Source organism: Lithobates pipiens, unplaced genomic scaffold (assembly GCF_037356315.1).
Source record: "Lithobates pipiens isolate NorthernLeopardFrog02 unplaced genomic scaffold, aLitPip1_a1.2 Scaffold_8, whole genome shotgun sequence".
NCBI lineage: Eukaryota > Metazoa > Chordata > Amphibia > Anura > Ranidae > Lithobates > Lithobates pipiens.
In genome coordinates, this window is record NW_027507903.1 from 459,743,652 (window position 1) to 459,765,046 (window position 21,395).

At 42.1% G+C, this 21,395-nt stretch overlaps 1 protein-coding gene across 2 annotated transcripts in view; it reads left to right on the top strand.

Annotated features, from left to right (window-relative positions):
• Window positions 1–21,395, top strand: part of ABTB3 (ankyrin repeat and BTB domain containing 3) — a 455,607-nt gene that overhangs the window by 429,098 nt on the left and 5,114 nt on the right. For both annotated transcript variants that reach the window (XM_077468481.1, XM_077468482.1), the window contains 4 exons: window positions 5,313–5,491; window positions 14,484–14,589; window positions 15,520–15,622; window positions 17,448–17,529. In XM_077468481.1, coding sequence (XP_077324607.1) covers window positions 5,313–5,491; window positions 14,484–14,589; window positions 15,520–15,622; window positions 17,448–17,529 — 470 coding nt within the window. The remainder of the gene's footprint in view (window positions 1–5,312; window positions 5,492–14,483; window positions 14,590–15,519; window positions 15,623–17,447; window positions 17,530–21,395) is intronic.

The following is a 21,395-nucleotide window of genomic DNA, read 5'->3' on the forward strand; positions in this document are numbered from 1 at the left end:
CTGACACAGTGGTCAGTTTTCTTGCTGTCTTCATCCTCGGCTCTCCTCTCTCCCCTCCTCCCTGCCTGCTTGTCAGTTTGTGTGTCTGTGTGAGCCGTCTCTGCCACCTCCTGCCGCTATTAGTACTGAAGTAAACTTTAAAAGATGTCACTGCCAGCCCCTCTGTTTTATTTATCCATACCACACTGTTTAATTTTTTTTTAAAACAAAGCCTCTAAATACCTTTTTCAGAGATCTTCAGGCCGGTCACGTGATTCCCGGCCGCTCTCCTACTCCGATCCAGGGCTACAGCAGGAGGGGCTGAGCGGCCAGCGCAGCGGTCACGTGACCTCCCAGATGACATCAGAGGGAGATCTTGGCTCCTCCCACTGTAGTCCTGGATCGGAGTAGGAGAGCAGCTGGGAGTCACGTGACTAGCTTGAAGATCTCTGAAAAAAAGGTATTTAGAGGCTTTGTTTTTAAAAAGTAACAGTGTGATGGTTAGATAAGACAGAGGGACTGGCAGTGAATTAAATTTTTAAGGTTACAAACACTTTAATTGAATATGACCACTGAAAGGCATTTAGTGAACTTCTGCACCTACTGGGAAATTTAGAGTTTATTTCCACTTTAGTAGCCTATTGAGATAACACCTGCTTATATTTGTTATGCATTCCCATTGCATAACATAACATAAAAAATATTTAAATATTGCTGCTTACCTTTTTACTTCCTTAAAGAGGAACTCCTCATTTATTTATTTATTTTGCCCCCCCTTACCTGATGGTGGTATCTGCACATTTCAGATACTCAACCAAACAGTGGGTCCAGTGTTGACCTGCAGAGATCCTCTCATGCCCGGCCACAGCTCTGTCCCACGCCGCCATATTCACTCTGATGTCATCGAGAGGCCTGCAGCCTCTTCCAGGTTCAGTGGGGTGGGCCTTTTGATGACTCGCTGCTAGGCCTGCCCCCTCCTCTTGTTCTTGAATGAAAGGCTATGCCTCCTGGGATTAGTGGTGTACATATCCTGGTAGGCACAGCGGACAGTGTGTGCATCATTCGCCTAAGGCGAGTGGCGCGCATAGAAAGTCGGGGCAGACTTTAAATAAAAATAAATAAAAAAAAGAAGTAAACAAAAGTAAAAAAAATGCCCTAATTCTGCAGAGTCAGGGAAGAGGGGTGGAGAGGCGGGATCGTCTTCGGGAGGCTGAAGGTCTTTTACTTAGCTTTTCCCTTCTATCTAATGTTAGAAAGGGAACTGTGGAGTTATGTTTACCATTAAATAACTCTATATGTACTGTGCTGGCAGATCTCATTATCAGTTCACTAGAACACACTGTCCTAACAAAGAGCTTAAGATTTGGTTGGTACATTGTATGTTGATGCACGTGAAAAAAAAAAAAAAAAACAACATTCTGTCCTCTAATTACACATTGCAAATTCTAAACAATAAAAGCTGTCTATGGCACCCTATGTATAAGCTTGCTCCGAAAAAAACAGCTAGGAAGGTAAGAAGTCTTTTTTTTGGTTTTTAAATAATTTCAGATATGCTGTGTGAGAGGAACACACATGTAGCAAGGGTTTCTCAAATTTGACTGCAAAAGTGGAAAAAACAGTTAGTGATCTAAAGGTACATTGAGCTTGCCTGTTAACACTCTTGGTAACACTGTTTTGTATAATCTGGTTACAATAGGCAATGCAGACTTATTTCTTTCATGCAATTTATCAGACAGCAGTTTTCTTTTAAATCTATTCATATTTCTATCTTTAATTTCCTTCATTCTTAGAAGTATGATAAAGTTATTACATTTCAATAACATGCTTCTGTGAGCGGCAACTGTACCCCTTCTGGCAATAAATGAGGCGTTCACTTCATTTGCTGCTGGGGGACCGTGCATACCAGCGGTGCACACAGGGAAGTATGCCAGTGGCTTTTTGGTTTGCTTCGCCTTTTAGGGTCCATTTATTAAGCTTACTTTTGCATAATTCATCACTAAGAGAAATATGTGATGATAGACAAACTCCACTTAAATAGTCTGTATTTTAAAATGTAAATTGTATATTCTGAGGATGGATGCAGGTAATCTTGGTGAATACATATTTTTTCTTAAAAATACAAAGCATAACTAAAGGCAAAACTTTTTCTTTAGTTTTAGAGTAGAGAGGAATTAGAACAGCTGTCAGTTTTTATTGCTGTCTGTGTCCCCGTTATGGAGATTCGCACTCTCTATTTGTCCTGTTTACCATTAACATTGAAAGTAAAAGTAAGAAAATCCCACATGTTCGGTTGCTCCAAGAAAAGTAATAGAGGGGAAATCGTCCAATGGACACACTAGTTCTGGTGACCTGGGGGGCCCCAAGAGATTTCTTTAATTTTCAGGGATTTCTTCTCACTTCCTGTTTTAGCTAGGGGACAGGAAGTGAAGGTAAATCTCCCCAATGGGACACAGATGACAAAAATAAACAGACAGGGGTTATAACCATCCCTTACGCTGTCCAAAGTGAAAAAAAAATGTTTGCCTGTAGTTCTACTTTATAGAATCTAATTGGCCCACCCAGTTCTTATATTGTCTATTTCAAAAATACCCTTAAATGAGTCTAATCAGCCCTCCCAGTTCTTGTTTGACCTGGAAAACACCTTGTTGTGCAGGATAAGGAGAAGGAGGTATTCTGTAGTTCAGCAAATAATTGAGTAGGACTAACACCGTGGGGGTTATTTAAGAAAGGCATATCCACTTTGAACTGCAAGTGCACTTGGAAGTGCAGTCGCTCTCAATCTAAGGGGTAGATCTGAAATGAGTGGAAGCTCTGCTGATTTTATCATCCAATCATGTGCAAGCTAAAATGCTGTTTTTTGCTTCATTGCATGGCCCCCTCAGATCTACAGCGACTTTACTTCCAAGTTCACTTTCAGTGCAAAATGGATTCTCCTTTACTAAATAACCCCTATATCTTCCAATTTCAGTTGTGTTGTCAGCGCACGACAGGAATTTAGGAGCTGAATGCATTCTGGCAGATCAAGTGTTTTCTGATAGACCAACACGAAATTTGGCACATAATTGTGAAGTGGAAGAAAAATGATAAATAGTTTTCCAATTTTTTTTCCAAATACATACCTGAAAAGTATGGCGTGCATTTTTATTCAGCCCCCTTTAATCTGATACCCCTAACTAAAATCTAGTGGAAACAATTGTCTTCAGAAGTCACCTAATTAGTAAATAGAGTCCACCTGTATGTAATTGAATCTCAGTATAAATGCAGCTGTTCTGTGAAGCCCTCAGAGGTTTGTTAGAGAACCTTAGTGAACAAACAGCATCATGGAGGCCAAGGAACACACCAGACTGGTCAGGGATAAAGTTGTGGAGAAGTCACAGACACTCTTCATCCAATCTGACAGAGTTTGAGCTATTTTGCAAAGAACAAGCAAAAATGTCACTCTCTAGAGGTGGAAAGCTGATAGAGACATATCCAAAAAGACTTGCAGATGTAATTGCAGCAAAAGGTGGTTCTACAAGGTATTGACTCAGGGGGGCTGAATACAAATGCATGCCACACTTTTCACATATTTATTTGGAAAAAAAAAATGAAAACCGTTTATCATTGTCCTTCCACTTCACAATTATGCGCCACTTTGTGTTGGTCTATCATATAAAATCTCAATAAAATACATTCACGTTTTTGGTTGTAACATGACAAAATGTGGAAAATGTCTTGAATGTATGAATACTTTTGCAAGGCACTGTAAAAAAGACAGATGCTCCTATATGAAGAAAATGTCGATGTGACCGTCCACGCCTTTGTGGTGTGTAATGAAGCGTTACGTTAAAATTAAATTCCACTAACAGAGTTACATTTATATTTGAAAATCCCTGTGCTCCATGTAAATTGCTTCTCCGCACAATCTACAAACCCTTGTAATTGAAGACTTCAGAATTAAAATGAAAAAACGGACCGGTGTCACAGGTGTTTAAATCGGTTCCCTGCTGTGCTTAAATGAAACTTCCTGTGAGATGATCTGACACTAAATTCAAATGATGAGACCTGTGGAGAGAACAGAGGAGGCGGAGGATATTAAACTCCTGCTGTGAGATATATATACAGTATATATTTTTAAGTAAACCGATCCTAAACTGTGATTGCTGACCTCCTTCTGAAAATTATGGCTGACTGGCTGTTATGTTGAGCACTGGCTTCAAAATCCTGATCTGGAATAAATAGGCAGATCAGGCAAGTCAGTATAAAGTCAGCAGTCTTTATTTGTCCACACTTACTGTATATGACTAAAGGTTTGTGGACACCTAACCATTTATATGGAATTGGCCTCCCTTCCATTTGCAGTTATAACAGCCTCCACTCTTTTGGGAAGGTTTCCTACAAGATTGGCTGGCTGCCATACTAACTCGTTGGCTTCAAGCTAGAACAAGTATACCCCTACATATGTCTAAAAGCTTTTGGATACCAGACTTTAACATCTACTGCATGTCTAAAATTATGTAGACAGCACTTCAAATTATTGAGTTGAGTTAGTATTAATGCTATAGTATAAAATACATTTTTTAAATTGTGTGTGCCCAACCTTATAGCAACAAGGACTCAAAGCCAGCTCAATAAAGACATGATTTGATTATTTTGGTGTGGGAGAACTAGAGTGCCTGCACACAGCCTTAATCTCAACCCTACTGAACACATTTGGGACGAATTGGAAAGCCAATTGTGAGCCAGGTTTTCTTACCCTACACCAGTACCTGACCTGACAAATGTTCTGTTGGCGTCAAATGGGCAAAATTCCACAGACAAACTCCAAAATCTTTTGCAAAGCCTTCCTAGAAGAGTGGAGGCTGTTACAGCTGCAGAAGTTGGCGGCACCTTATTGTTCATTATTTTGGAATTAGATGACCAACAAACTCACGTAGGTGCATAGATGAATTACCAACAAGGCAACCTAGACAAAAAAGACATGGGTTCTGCGTGTAGGAACCTAATTGGCCTGCACAGAACCTTGACCTCAACCCTACTGAACACCTTTGGGGTGAAGTTGAATGCGAAATGGGAGCAAAGTCTACTTATCCAACATCAGTACCTGACCTCAGACATGTCCTTTTGGCAAATGGGCACACATTCACACAGACACACTCCAAAATCTTGTAGAAAGCCTTCTTATAGGAGCGAAGGCTAATAAAGCTGAAAGGGGTGGAGGTCAGTTCCATATTAATACTCATGGATCTAGAATGGGATGTCCAACAAACAGGTTTCCACAAACCTTTGGTCATACAGTACAGTATAAACCGTTTCATAGCCAGTCATACATGTATTTGTTGCTTCCCTTTTAGGTGTCCCTTGGACTCTTCACACATGGCTGGAATCTCTGCGCATTTCATTCCATCAGCACAGGCGTCCACTAATCCAGTGTTTGCTTAAAGAGTTCAAGTCTATTCAGGAGGAGGAATATACAGAGGAACTGGTAACACAAGGGCTGCCACTCATGTTTGAGATATTAAAAGCTAGCAAGGTAGGTAAAGTTTAGTCATTCCTCATTTCTGTGTTCCCCAAATGATCATTCTGCCTTTCTCTATCCTTTCCTTTTCTCATTCCCTTCTATTTCTCCCCAGCCTTATAGCGTTCCCTCTTCGTAGGGTTGCAATATAATTATGTATGCTATTTTAACTGTCTATCTGTAACTGTATTAGGAGAAATATGGAAGCTGCCGCTGCAGACCCTCGTTTAGTCTAGTGGTGCAGGGATAAGATGTCCTCTATCCCTCTCTCCAGAACTGTTCTCTTCTGCCCAGGCTTTAGGTGGTCCCTAGAGTTCATCACCTATAGTGCAGGGCTATTAATTCTGCATTGTAGGTGAGAAAGAAAGCATGTGACCAAGCCCCAAAGCGCCTTAGAGAGGAAGCCTCACAGGACCTGCACAGCAAAGCAGAAGGAACCCTGCTGGAGCAAAGAGTAAGGAAGGCATTACACCTTATGCCTGCACCCCAGACCAAACATTTAACCCTTGCAGTGCAGGGGGGAACACCAGTGCAAAGGTGAAGTTTGCTTAATTCCTTTAATGCCTCTCCTTCTCAGCAGAACATACTACCTTTCCTTCCCTGGAACTCTGTTATTGTGTCGCCACCAGTATTGGTGATTGACCCAGTGCACCTTCATCAAATGAAGGTGTGGGCAGAGTTCTCAGCCCTGTGTAAGCTCCAGCAAGAGCGAGGGCATCTAAGCCTGCACTGTAATGCTGTAGCTTTTTCACTATGAATAAAGTAATGGCAGGTGTGCTCTTGAGGGCATCCAAAAGTGGCATGCAATGTGTCCATCCAAGGTTGGCACAGGTTATCATTTGTGATATTAACTGTCAGATATGTATATAGGTAACAGTTCGAGCCTGTAACTGATTACCCCGCAGCTGATTAGAGGTGCAGTGATATGCTAATTTACCAATATTCAAACCACCAGCATGCAGACCTTCATTAGCATGATATGCCTGTGAACCAGCAAACAACACCAGCTGCACCATTTTGCAGTAATACCTAGTATTATGTAAACTACAGAGCTGCTGCAGCTTCTGATATCATTTTCAGCTCCACATTGACACAGATCGGTGACCAAAGATAAAAAAATAAAAACATGAAGTTATTTGCATCAATATGCTATCATTGGAGGCTGACTTGCCACCACAGGGCCATTAGTTGAACACTTTTGTCCCAAATTATACTCAATATAACTTCAAGAAACTCTGTCGTCAAACTGAAAAAAATATGGGTATAAAGAACAGTAAAATCAAGTATTGCAAATACATACATGCAGCGTTTCTATCTTCCATAAATTATTTCTTATTTACTTGCACTTTCCACTTGCTAGAAAACCTTGCTAGCACAGGCCCCTCCCATCTTACATGTCATAGCCCTCTCCTCTTTTGGGAGTGTCTCATTACTGTCTGTGCTGGTCCAGCTCCTTCGCCTCCCTACATAACCTTTTCCAACACTCTTCAGTGAAAAACTTCCTTTCCAGCTTAGCTTCCACAGATAGTGTCTTCCAGTAAGTTTAGGCCTGAGGCCTAACATCAGTAGCTCTTCTGTATCACACACACAGGCTGAGTCCTAGGGGGGAGACCCCAGAACAGAGAACTCTGATCAGATTCTCCCAAACATTTATTCTCTTCTGCCCCATGGATTGGCCAAGGTCAAATAAACATTAATTACCCAGTGACTGACCCTACACTATTTCTGGACCATTCTTCTAGGGGTCGACCAATATCATTTTTTCAGGGCTGATACCGATTTTTCGCTTAGCCGATATTCTGTACATTTAAAGCTTTGAAAAATCTTTTCACTGGTGTCTTTATTCAATCTTACTAACTATTTAATTAAGGGTGACTTGTCACAATGTATAATAGGTTTTCTAAAGGGAGTGCACAACATAAGTTTATTGCTTTCAGACTGTCTCTTTCTATTTGAAACTTGGTATAAAGGAATCTAAACAGGCAGGAAGGCAAAGAAAATAGGGGGATGAGTACCCTGGCTTGTTTAGTTGTGTGGGTAAATAGAGGCTGAGCTATTGTGCTCTGTAAACAACAGACTTTTTCAGCAAGGAAGGTGAAAGCCTGCATATCACGTGAAATGTACCCTACAGCACCATCCGCTGGCCTGAAATGAAAATAATACATCTACATACAGTGGTGTGAAAAAGTGTTTGCCCCCTTCCTCAATTCCTGTTCCTTTGCATGTTTGTCACACTTAAGTGTTTCGGAACATCAAACCAATTTAAACAATAGTCAAGGACAACACAAGTAAACACAAAATGCAATTTGTAAATGAAGGTGTTTATTATTAAAGGTGAAAAAAAATCCAAACCATCATGGCCCTGTGTGAAAAAGTGATTGCCCCCCTTGTTAAAACATACTATAACTGTGGTTGTCCACACCTGAGTTCAATTTCTCTAGCCACACCCAGGCCTGATTATTGCCACACCTGTTCACAATCAAGGCATCACTTAAATAGGACTGGAGCTGCTTGACACAGTAAGGTCCACCAGAAGATCCTTAAAAGCTACACATCATGCCGAGACCCAAAGAAATTCAGAAACAATTGAGAAAGAAAGTAATTGAGATCTATCAGTCTGGAAAGGGTTATAAAGCCATTTCCAAAGCTTTGGGAATCCAGCGAACCACAGTGAGAGCCATTATCCACAAATGGCGAAGACATGGAACAGTGGTGAACCTTCCCAGGAGTGTCCGGCCGCCCAAAATTACCCCAAGAGCGCAGCGACGACTCATCCAAGAGGTCACAAAAGACCCCACAACAACGTCCAAGGAACTGCAGGCCTCACTTGCCTCAGTTAAGGTCAGCGTTCATGCCTCCACCATCAGGAAAAGACTGGGCAAAAATGGCCTGCATGGCAGAGTTCCAAGGAGAAAACCACTGCTGAGCAAAAAGAACATCAAAGCTCGTCTCAATTTCTCCACAACACATCTTGATGATCCCCAAGACTTTTGGGACAACATTCTGTGGACCGATGAGACAAAAGTGGAACTCTTTGGAAGGTGTGTGTCCAAGTATATCTGGCGTAGAAGGAACACTGCATTTCATAAAAAGAACATTATACCAACAGTAAAATATGGTGGTGGTAGTGTGATGGTCTGGGGCTGTTTTGCTGCTTCAGGACCTGGAAGACTTGCCGTGATAAAAGGAACTATGAATTCTGCTGTCTACCAAGAGATCCTGAAGGAGAATGTCCGACCATCTGTTCGTGTACTCAAGCTGAAACGAACTTGGGTTCTGCAGCAGGACAATGATCCTAAACACACCAGCAAGTCCACCACCGAATGGCTGAAGAAAAACAAAATGAAGACTTTGGAGTGGCCTAACCAAAGTCCTGACCTGAATCCTATTGAGATGTTGTGGTATGACCTTAAAAAGGCCGTTCATGCTCGAAAACCCTCTAATGTAACTGAATTAGGACAATTCTGCAAAGATGAGTGGGCCAAAATTCCTCCAGGACGCTGTAAAAGCCTCATTGCACGTTATCGCAAACGCTTGGTTGCAGTTGTTGCTGCTAAGGGTGGTCCAACCAGTTATTAGGTTTAGGGGGCAATCACTTTTTCACACAGGGCCATGATGGTTTGGATTTTTTTTCACCTTTAATAATAAACACCTTCATTTACAAATTGCATTTTGTGTTTACTTGTGTTGTCCTTGACTATTGTTTAAATTGGTTTGATGTTCCGAAACACTTAAGTGTGACAAACATGCAAAGGAACAGGAAATTAGGAAGGGGGCAAACACTTTTTCACACCACTGTATACAAAATAAACAGTTCTATGACTAAAGAAGGAAAAGTATTTTTACAAATTGTATTTTTCAGACCTGATCATTTATTAAATATGATAAATAACACTATTTCCTTGAAACAGAGCCTATTCACACACATATATATATATATATATATATATATATATATATATATATAGTCACACAGTATCTTACAAAAGTGAGTACATCCCTCACATTTTTGTAAATATTTTATATTTTTATCTATTCATGTGACAACACTGAAGAAATTACACTTTGCTACAATGTAAAGTAGTGAGTGTACAGCTTGTATAACAGTGTAAACTTGCTGTCCCCTCAAAATAACGCAACACACAGCCATTAATGTCTAAACCGCTGGCAACAAAAGAGAGTACACCCCTAAGTGAAAATGTCCAAATTGGGCCCAAAGTGTCAATATTTTGTGTTGCCACTATTATTTTCCAGCACTGCCTTAACCCTCTTGGGCATGGAGTTCACCAGAGCTTCACAGGTTGCCACTGGAGTCATCTTCCACTTCTCCATGATGACATCACAGAGCTGGTGGATGTTAGAGACTTTGCACTCCTCCACCTTCTGTTTGAGGATGTCCCACAGATGCTCAATAGGGTTTAGGTTTGGGGACATGCTTGGCCAGTCCATCACCTTTACCCTCAGCTTCTTTAGCAAAGCAGTGGTCGTCTTGGAGGTGTGTTTGGGGTCGTTATCATGTTGGAATACTACCCTGTGGCCCAGTCTCCGGAGGGAGAAGATAATGCTCTGCTTCATTATGTCACAGTACATGTTGGAATTCATGGTTCCCTTAAAAATATGTAGCTCGCCAGTGCTGGCAGCACTTATGCAGCCCCAGACCATGACACTCCCACCACCATGCTTGACTATATAAGCAAAACACACTTGTCTTTGTACTCCTCACCCGATTGCCGGTACACGTTTAACAGCATTTGAACTAAATATGTTTATCTTGGTCTCATCAGAACACAGAACATGGTTTCAGTAATCCATGTCCTTAGTCTGCTTGTCTTTAGCAAACTGTTTACGGGCTTTTTTGTGCATCATCTTTAGAAGAGGCTACCTTCTGGGATGACAGACATGCAGACCAATTTGATGTAGTGTGCGGCATATGGTCAGACCCCCATCCCTTTAACCTCTGCAGCAATCATATATAGTTACGTAGTTAGTAAGGTTGAATAAAGACACCAGTCCATCGAGTTCAATCTGAGTATGGGTGCATGTCTACAATTATCCTTATTTATTTAGGGATAAACGATCGATATCTGTCAATTTATGCTGCGCTCCACAGATACATCGCACACTCACATCAGTCCCTGCCCACAATCCAAGGTCCCCAACTCATATTCATATACTGGGGCCAATTTTGGACAGAAGCCAATTAACCTACCAGCGTGTCTTTGGAGTGTGGAAGGAAACCAGAGTACGCAGAGGAAACCCACGCAGGCACAGGGGGAACATACAAACTCCAGGCAGGTAGAGTCATGGTTGGGATTTGAACCAGCAACACTTTTTACTGCTAGTTCAGAGTGCTACCCACTACACCACTGTACCACCCAAAGACAACCTCTGGATATGACGCTGAGCACGTGCACTCAACTTCTTTGGTCGATCATGGCGAGGCCTGTTCTGAGTGGAACCTGTCCTGGTAATCTGCTGTATGGTCTTGGCCACAATGCTGCAGCTCAGTTTCAGGGTCTTGGCAATCTACTTATAGCCTATGCCATCTTTATGTAGAACAACAATTCTTTTTTTCAGATCCTTAGAGAATTCTTTGCCATGAGGTGCCATGTTGAACTTCCAGTGACCAGTATGAGAGAGTGAGAGCGAAAGAACCAAATTTAACACACCTGCTCCCCATTCACACCTGAGACCTTGTAACACTAATGAGTCACATGACACAGAGGAGGGAAAATGGCTAATTGGGTTCAATTTGGACATTTTCACTTAGGGGTGTACTCACTCTTGTTGACAACGGTTTGTACATTAATGACTGTGTGCTGAGTTAGTTTGAGCGGACAGCAAATTGACACTGTTATACAAGCTGTACACTCACTATTTTACATTGTAGCAAAGTGTCATTTCTTCAGTTTTGTACAGTACAGTTCAATACAGAAGAGATACGAGGCCCCTGCTCACAGAGCTTACATTCTAAAGGGAGGGGGTGGTGGTACAAAAGGTAATAGATGCGGTGAATGATTTTATTGGGGTGGCTCAGGGACAGTTGTTAGGTGGCTGTGGGATAGGCTTCCCTGAATGAGTGAGTTTTCAGGAATCTCCTAAAGGTGGACAGGGTAGGGGCTGATCGGATATACTGGGGCAGGGAGTTCCAGAGGATGGGAGAGGCTCTGGAGAAGTCCTGAAGGCAAGCATGAGAGGAGGTAACAAGGGAGCTAGAGAGCAGGAGATCCTGGGAGGAGCAGAGGGGACGATTAGGGTGATATCTGCAGATGAGTTTGGTGATATAGCTGGGGGCGATGTGGAAGGCCTTGTATGTTGTGGTTAGCATTTAGAATTTTATACGGTGGGGTAGGGGAAGCAAGTGAAGGGATTGGCAGAGAGGGGCAACAGTCACGGATCGGTTAGTGAGGTGTCTTAGTTCAGCAGCAGCATTCATAATAGATTTAAGGGGGGATAGCCTACGTAAGGGTAGGCCATTAAGGAGAGAGTTGCAATATATATATATATATATATATATATATATATATATATATATATATATATATATATATATATATATATATATACCTTAAACGGTATGAGACAGTTGTTTCCATTAATTAATGAATATTCTCAGCCATGGTGTTCTTGCATTGTCGGTGTCTCCTCCTTCCTACAATCATCTCATTACAGGCCTTCGGGGAAGGCACTTGCCTTTTCATTCCAGGTTTCCCAAAGTTCACATCACAGCTGCGGTTTTAAAGGCAATTTCCAACTTTATCTTTGGCAGTTATCCCAGCGCTGAGCCTGGTGGGGCTTTTTATTCTTTCCCTCATTTCATCCGGGTCTACTGAGGGAACAGAAAAGCTTAATCTGCTCAGATGAAAACAAGTTTTCTAGTGCAGCTTCCTAGTTGCGGTCCCTTAGATTTCCAATGCCTCGCCGAGATCCAGATTGTTTTTAATTACAAGTGCTGCCACGGTAGCAGAGAGAGGTGCTCTGGAGTGAAATTTAATCAGTTTTACTACTGCTAACAATGAGAGTTACACGAGAGAGTCTTCTGCCGCTGAAAAGGAGTTTATATTTGGGCGGTTCGTGGTGCTCCAGCTATTTCTATGCTTTAGTGAGTCTGAAAACATATCAAAGTTTACTTATGTTTCAGCATCAGCTCAAGTGACTTTCACTGTTTTATAAATTCTAGTTTGCAACTCTTAGCGAAAACCTGTCCTGGTTCAGAATCTGATGTTGTGCATACCAGACATTTGCTATAACAGCAAGTCAAACAGCATTTTCAGTTATTAGCACTTTTAGGAGGCCATTGGTGGCAGCCCCAAAAATTCTTGTATGACAGACTTACTTTTTTGGTTGTTAGATCCAGAAGGTCAGCACAACCAATTTCCATTTTAGAACCGTCCTTATTTACTTGAGATATAAATCCACAGACACAGCTGCCAGTGCTTATCTTATTCATGGTACTAATTTTTACTATTTAGTTTGTTACTGGAGGAGTTGGGAGCTTTTTACTTTTCCTCTTCAGCTATTGGAGTGTCACTGATGATATAACTTCTTCTCATCATGCCAAACATGAGCTGAATGTACAACGCACAGTGCATGCAGTGTGCATTCTTACAGAAAAATCTCTAGACGTGAAATGCAGCGTACACACGATCAAACTATCCGGCGGAAAAGTCCGGTGTGTGGGCAGGTCCGCTCGTTCGGAAATTTGGCGGACTTTCCGGCGGTTTGTCCGCCAGACTAAGTCCGCCGGATAGTCTGATTGTCATGGTTATGCAATAGAGTTGGTCTGCTTACCTGTTTCCATGTGTTCATCTCTAGAGACCAGCCGACCCTCACCTGACTGCTTTTGTAATCCATCCTCTGGTATGACTCCACCCTAGCTCCTATCAGAGAACTCTATATTAACCTGTGCACTGCAGGCCAACCCCGCTGATCAACCATTGTGTATTCCTTTGTGTGTTAGCTTCCTGTTACCTGCCGTGTGCTCTTCTGTTGTTCTGTTACTGACTTTGGCGTGTCTTTGACTATCCCTGTTTGCCTGTGATCCTGACCTTTTGGCGTGTCCCTGACTATTCCTGTCTGCTTGTGGCCCCAACCTTGGCTTTGTCCCTCACCATCCCTATCCTCCTGTTGCCTACTGTTGGTGTGAGCTGGGGGACCCTGGGGGTCGCGACCTGGAGCTAGTTTCAGCCAAGCCCATCCTCACCACTCAAGGCTCTGGTGAACACCTGCTGGCTCTTAGACTCTGCACCCCAGGAAATCTTACGCTCTAACCCCGGTGGGACCTGTCTCCCGTCCGCAGCAGTCAGCCGTAGGGTCCACAACCTTAGGGTGCACTCCTGATCCCTACGGTGTGCATCTGTCACCTCGCCTCAAGGTGACCTGACACTGATCGTTTGTACGTGGCATTAGAGACATTATTGGAACATAAAATACTTTGTGTGTATCATTTGCAAAAAAACAGGATTTTATGTTTGCATTAATAGCATATATATCAGTGTGCTTCCATTCACAGCACCTGTGTTTCCTTTCAAAATTTAGACTTTTAGCTGAAATTCAGAGGTGTGATCAGCAGCCCCATTCATAGACAGCAAGGTGTGCACTTCTAATAAGGGGATGCAGGGGGTATGTCAGATCTCTCAGCTTTAATTGGAAGTGAATATATGCCCATAGTATCGCCCGGGTTCACATGGAGCATCTTTGCACTACACAACAGTTGTATGAAGGCACCCTGAGGCATTGATAACAAAAAATATAACAAATGGTATTTTTTGAGAACTAGCAACAGATCTTCTTTGGACTGGCAATGCTGTGACCTGTGAAGCACAATTGCAATAGTTTGTCTGATTGCAACAGTTGCTAGGTGTCCATCATCAGAAGTTTGAGTACCATCTGTTTATCACCAACTCTATAGCAGACAGTTACATGAGGGTTTCAGTAATTCTTGCCAAGACACATTCGGGTTCTTCATAGACAACAAAAAGGTAACCTTGCTTTTTTATGATTCCAGAACGAGGTGATCAGTCAGCAGCTAGCTGTCATCTTCAGTCAGTGCTATGGACCGTACCCTATCCCAAAGCTGATAGAGATAAAGCGAAAACAGACATCCAGGCTGGGTAAGTGGCTGAACATATCACAAATAAAATGACTCTGTTAAACAACAAAGTGCAGGACCTTAGAGCTGCTCATTTTTGCATCAGCTGTCAATGCCTCCCCTAAACCCCACTGCTGGGCCATGCTGATTGGACAAAATTCCAGCACTTCCAAAAGTGTCAAAGTGTGACGTATTTTAGTTGGAGACCGAGTTGATGAGAGGGCTTCCCTTGCAGCTCGGGTTCGAGCACCCCTGAATGTGGTGACAGAGGTACAAGGTTCAAAGAAGCATGAGTTTCCGGTAGTTTGGTAGCAGGTGACTGCAACAGTCAGAGATGTAGTCAAGGTGAGCCAGGGTCATACATGTTAAGGCAGCGTGGTTAGGAAGCAGTCTGAGGTCAGTACCAGGGAAACAGGCAAAGTAGGATCCAGTAGAGGGCCGAGTTCAGTACTAGGGAAGCAGGCAGAGAATAGTCAGAGGCAAGTTCAATATCCAGGATCTACAGATCAAGGTCAGGAACAAGCCAGGTCAGCAACAGAAGATCAGTCAGCAAAGCAGGAACATGGATCATGAGGAAGCTCAAGAACATCCAGCGATTAGCACACACTAGGATCCCCTTTAAATAGGCAGCTTTGTGCCAATATGCGTGGACGTGGACGCCGATGCGTGCTAGCGCACACAAATGTGCCTGCTAGATACTAGTGCTTGTCTGTGTGCTGGTAAATGTGCACGAGCATTAGCTGTATTCGTTTCATGACACAAAGCCTGTCCACTCTCTCCCACCCTTATTACAATCCCATTGGCCCATAACTAAATTCATAGAGGTAGGCAAGGAATGCTTCTTATATTTCATATAAAAAAAGACCCCCTAGTTTCTGTTAGAAGACCAGAAAAAGGCTTACTTATGTTTTGTCTTATAACCAACTGGACTTTTGACTTGGTGTCTTTCCAGATCCTCATTTTCTCAACAACAAGGAGATGTCAGACATCACATTTATTGCTGAAGGAAGGCCTTTTTATGCACACAAAGTGTTGTTGTTTACAGCATCCCCAAGGTGAGATTATTAAAAGGGAACATTTTACTTTGACATACATACATATGTAAGCAACCTAAACAGAACCAATCACAGAGGGGCATTTGTAACAATCTGGACTTCCTCACCTGGACTTTTGTAATAGTAAAGCCTTACTTCTGAGTGGATTACTTGTTTTTTTTGTTTATTTACTTGTAGTCTGTACCTGTCAGAGAAGTGTCAAGCTAAGTTTCAGGCTGTGAGGCCATCCTATCTCCTGTCTGAGGTCAGTGCTGACAGCGGCACATAACAAAAAGTCAGGTAACAAAGGTGCTGCCAAAGGATGGTTTTAGTATCACCAGTCTGAACAGAATATGAGCCCTGAGCTCAGACAGGAGAAAGGTCATTCTCCATGGTGGCCTTCCAGCCTGACATCTTTTCTCTGACAGAGAGGGAATATTGAGCAAATGTGAACACCAGTACACACCCATCCCCATGAAATAGTCCTTGCACTATTAGAGCAGCTTAAGAGTGGAAATGTTAATCTCCTAAAATGATGACCCCCCTCCCAGGCTAGGGGTCAGCAGCCTGTCATCAATTGCAGGCAGATGACAGGTAATTTGCATCCCTTCCTTGCCAACTCCCAGAACCTGGAAAGGAATGGGTGCAGCATTTACAAGAACTAATCCCTTGTATTTTCCTCCTGCAGCAGCTGAATGCCTTCTTTTCTTCCCCCTCCCGCTAGCATTCAGGAGAGAAATAGCGGGGATCAGTTCCAGTAATGCTACCCCCATTCCTGTCCAGGTTCCCCTTTCTTCTGCTGCACAGTTTGTGATTGGTACAGATCACTCAGTGTGTTCATTCATAACTGAAGCATAGTAAACTGTGTTCAGTTTGTGAATGAACAGGGAGGCTGGGCAGAACAATTCTTGTTCATTCAGTCTGTGCAGCTGAGGCTGCAGAGATGGAGATTGAGGACTGAGATATCAGGGGTCTGTTTAGACCACTGATATTTCACCAAAGCCCCCCAACGGGACTTTTAAAAAAATGTAAAAAAAAAAAAAAAAAATTCTTTTTTGCCCTGCTAACACCGTCCGCTGCCCTGCTGACACCATCCGCTGCCCTGCTGACACCGTCCGCTGCCCTACTGACACCACCCACAACTTTTCCTTTCTATTTAGTTTGGCCTTGCTTTTTTTTTTATAAAAAAAGGGAGTTCCAAACCCCAGAAATCTTTGATCTCTTTCATGTTGTTCAAGTAGATTTCCACCTATCAAAGACCTGCCCTAAGCATTAAAAACATGCCATCAGAAATGCTTTTCATATGATCAGGGACCATTGCCACAGGCCGTGTGCTATATGACTGGACAGGCTAACAGTTATAAAACCGTACAAGAGCTTTTCAAAACTACAGACCCGGTAGAATAACTTTTAAACAGTCTCTATACATATTTTATTGTGCTCTCGTCTTTTGTGTATGCTCAATTTTCCTGCTGTTCCTCCATCTCTTGGAATTCAGAAAGAAAAACAGTACATTGAATCTTGTTGGTACTTAGTCCTAATTTAAATATTCTATTTAGTGTCCTAAATAATAAGTTCACTTTTAACATGTTGGTTAGAATATCCTGAACGTGTGTTGTTTTTTGAAAACTCTGCATGCACTCATTCTCACATCCTGTTCAATCCCTGATTAAGTCATCTATCGAAATTTTCAAAAAATACTTAAGGCTTTCGATTTCCTGTAAATTATGAAAAAAGAGAGAGCATTTAATTTGCTGATTCCTTATTCAGTAAACCTGTGAGTGGCTGTCAGCGTTGTTTGCTTTTTGGCAATAAAACTTTTTTTAATGGACTCTGTTTTGTTCAGGTTTAAAGCACTTCTTACCAACAAGTCTACGACAGAAAACAATTGTATTGAGATCAACTACGTGAAGTATCACATCTTTCAGGTAAGATTTTTTTTAAAAAAGTCTTAAATTAGCAAAAAGTACAATATTCATTTGCATGACAAGGCTGTACAAATATACAGATATACATTATATTGTATAAAATAAAAGTATTGGGACGCCTGCCTTTACACACACATATGAACTTTAATGGCATCCCAGTCTTAGTCCGTAGGGGTTCAATATTGAGTTGGCCCACCCTTTGCAACTATAACAGCTTCAACTCTTCTGGGAAGGCTGTCCACAAGGTTTAGGAGTGTGTCCATGGGAATGTTTGACCATTCTTCCAGAAGCTCATTTGTGGGGTCAGGCACTGATGTTGGACCAGGAGGCCTGGCTTGCAGTCTCCACTCTAATTCATCCATCCCAAAGATGTTCTATTGGGTTGAGGTCAGCACTCTCTGCAGGCCATTCAAGTTACTCCAAACTCACTCATCCATGGCTTTATGGATCTTGCTTTATGCACTGGTCCAAATCATTTGGTGGATGAGGGGATTATGGCATGGGGTTGTTTTTCAGGGTTTGGACTTGGCCCCTTAGGTCTAGTGAGAAGAACTCTTATGCCGTGTACACACAACCGGTTTTCCCACCAGAATAAACTCTAGCGGTCTTTCTGACGGAGTTCCTCTGAAACGGACTTGCCTACACACGATCACATCAAAGTCCGTTTGTTTAGAACGCGATGACGTACGATGGGACTAGAAAAAGGAAGTTCATTAGCTAATAGCTGCCCTTGCATCGTTTTTTGTCTGTTGGACTAGCATATAGACAACGGTTTTCCCGATAGAAATTGATTCCGTCGGATGATTTAAAACATATTCTATTTCTAGGTCTGTCAGAATTTTTGAAAAAAAAGTCAGATGAAGCCCACACATGATGGAATATCCGATGAAATGATTCCGTCTGACCTTTTCTGCCAGAGAGTCCTGTCGTGTGTACGTGGCATTAAGGCGTCAGCATACCAAGGCCTTTTGGACAATTTTATGCTCCCAACTTGTATGAGCACAAGTACACAAACAAGGTCCATAAAGACATGGATGAACGAGTTTTGGGTTGAGGGCTTGTTAATCTTTAGCTTAATTGGCTTTATGGATAAACGACAGTGTGCCTTTTCATTGGCAGGGTACAGCCAGGAACTGTGACAAGGAGACCAAGCCATTGCAATGCATAAACCATATAGAATCCAAGGGGGCAATTAATCCACCAACCTTACCCCCACTTAAATCTTGAGTTTGGGTGGACTTTCTCTGTGTAAAATAATCCCAGATCTTCAGTGATTCCAAGAGTTCAGTCAGGGTGTACTATCGTGCTGGGCCTGTCTTGCAGCGCCTGCTGCAGAAGGTTTCTAAGTGGGTCTGCTCTGCAGATTATGCATGGTCATACTGACAAAATATATGTCAGACATTGCCAGGCAAGAGTTATATGAAGTTAATATGAAAACAATAGTTACATACCACTAATCTATGTCCAGCAGCTTTTTAATGCAACGGTCCTGACATATTTCATGTAGGATTTACTTTAATATAATTTGACCTAGCAGGTTAGAATGGTTTATGAATTATGCACATCATATTAATAGGAGCACATAGTCAATGCAGTTAATATAAATTATGCATTGTACAGTGCTCAGACTATTGCCATTGATGAGAGGGAGTAATAAAACCGCCCTAACCAATTCCATTTTATCAGACCTTGCTCCTTGACAGTCTATTCAAAGCTGTAATAAGACATTGGTTATGTCAGTCTAATAGCCATGGCTTTTAAGTGGAACTCCAGGAAAATCTAAAACCCTATTTAAGTCAGTTTATTGAAAAATTGTTAAAAGTATTAAAAAAACATCTTGCATGGGTATCTGAATTTTTCATTATATTTTCTTCTTGTAATCACTCACATAGACAGTAGTGTCAGCCAGCGATATTGCACAGCACTGTCAAACACCGGGAACATACTATCAGGAGATGACCTCACTAGTGTGCTTTTTATCCATCATTGTCCAATCAGAAGTCCAGTCTGTAGCAAACAGGTGACATCACTATATTCCTTAGCTGTAAGGCCCCTTTCACACAAACAGACCATTCCTTTCATCAGTTCAGTCCCGTTTTTTCTAAGAAAAAATGGATGAAGTTTCCATCAGTTTATCATGTTTTTCATCCGTTTTTACATCAGTTTTTTTACATCCGGCTAGAGTCTTTAATCACTTGAGTCCCGGAGCCATTTTTTCATGCAAAAACAGACCTGTCTGTTTACATCTGTTTTTGTCCGATCCGTTTTTTTTACGGAAGAAAACTAGGGCTTTGATCCATTCCAAAAAACGGATATTGACAGAATCTAATGTAAATGCATGATCATCATTTTAAAGCGGGAGTCCGCCGGGACTCCGCGTTTTTTTTTTTTTTTAAAAGCCAGGAGCTACAAATACTGCAGCTGCTGACTTTTAAAATAGTGACACTTACCTGTCCAGCGCGCCCGCGATGTCGGCACCCGAAGCCGATCTGTAGATCGTTTCTCGGGTGCTGCCGCCGCCATCTTGGGTATGGGAATCAGGAAATGGAGCCTTTCGGCTTCATTTCCCGGTTCCCTACTGCGCATGCGCGAGCCGCGCTGCGCAATAAGGACAGTCCCCGCTGCCTCTGGGATCCGTGTGTTTTCCCAGCAGGCAGCGGGGCACTTGCGGAAAGGGGCGGGCACTTGCGGAAAGGGGCGTAATCTACGCCCCTTTCCGCAGAGAGCTATCCCGGAAGTGGGTGCATTTACCTGGATATCCAGGTAACTGCACCCCCCTCCCCCCTGAAAGGTGCCAATTGTGGCGCCGGAGGGGGGGAGGATTCCGATGAGCGGAAACGTCCATTTTAGGGTGGACCTCTGCTTTAAATCCATTTTTCCTTGTCATTGCCATGAGATGCATTGATGTCCTTTTTTCATCCATTAACGGGTGATGAAAAATGGACAAAGCGTATGCATGTGTGAAATGGGCCTAAAGAAGGAAGTTGCATTAACCTCCTAGATATGTCAGGGATGTGTAAATCACAAAAGTGGCTGAACAGAATCGTGTGTTTTTTAATTGAATATTAAGCTATTTGAAAAGAGTTTTTCACTTTCAATAGGCTTTTATGAAAGTTTTCCTAAGTACAGTTATAACAAGTACAAGTGATAATATAAAGAAGCAGGCAACTGATGTGAATGTATAACAGATATGTAAAGCGTGGGGCTATATGAGTACCTGAAATAAATAAAATAAATAAATAAAATGTGACCAATGCTGGACAGAGCTTTTCTTTAAAGTAGAGTTTCACAAATGATGCAGATACCAGAAATGAGGAGACTGAATACGCTACTAATGCCCCGTACACACGAGCGGAATTTCCATCTGAAAAATCTTGGATGGTTTTACTGACGGAATTCCGCTCAAGCTTGGCTTGCATACACACGGTCACACAAAAGTCCTCTGAACTTTCGACCGTCAAGAACGCGGTGAGGTACAACACTACGACAAGTCGAGAAAATGAATTTCAGGGCTTTGGAGCTTGCGTCGAATTGTTTCCGAGCATGCGTAGGAATTTTGCGCGTTGGAATTGGTACAGACCCAATTGACCGAAAAATAGAGAACCTGCTCTCAATCTTTTGCTAGTGGGAATTCCGCCAGCAAAAGTCCAATGGAGCATATACACGGTCGGAATTTCCGACCAAAAGCTCACATCAGACTTTTGCTGGCGAAATTTCCGATCGTGTGTACGGGACATTAGTGTATGTCAGTACAGTGTATGTGTGTGTATATATATTATATATTATATATATATATATATATATATATATGTATATATATATATATATATATATATATATATATATATATATATATATATATAGCA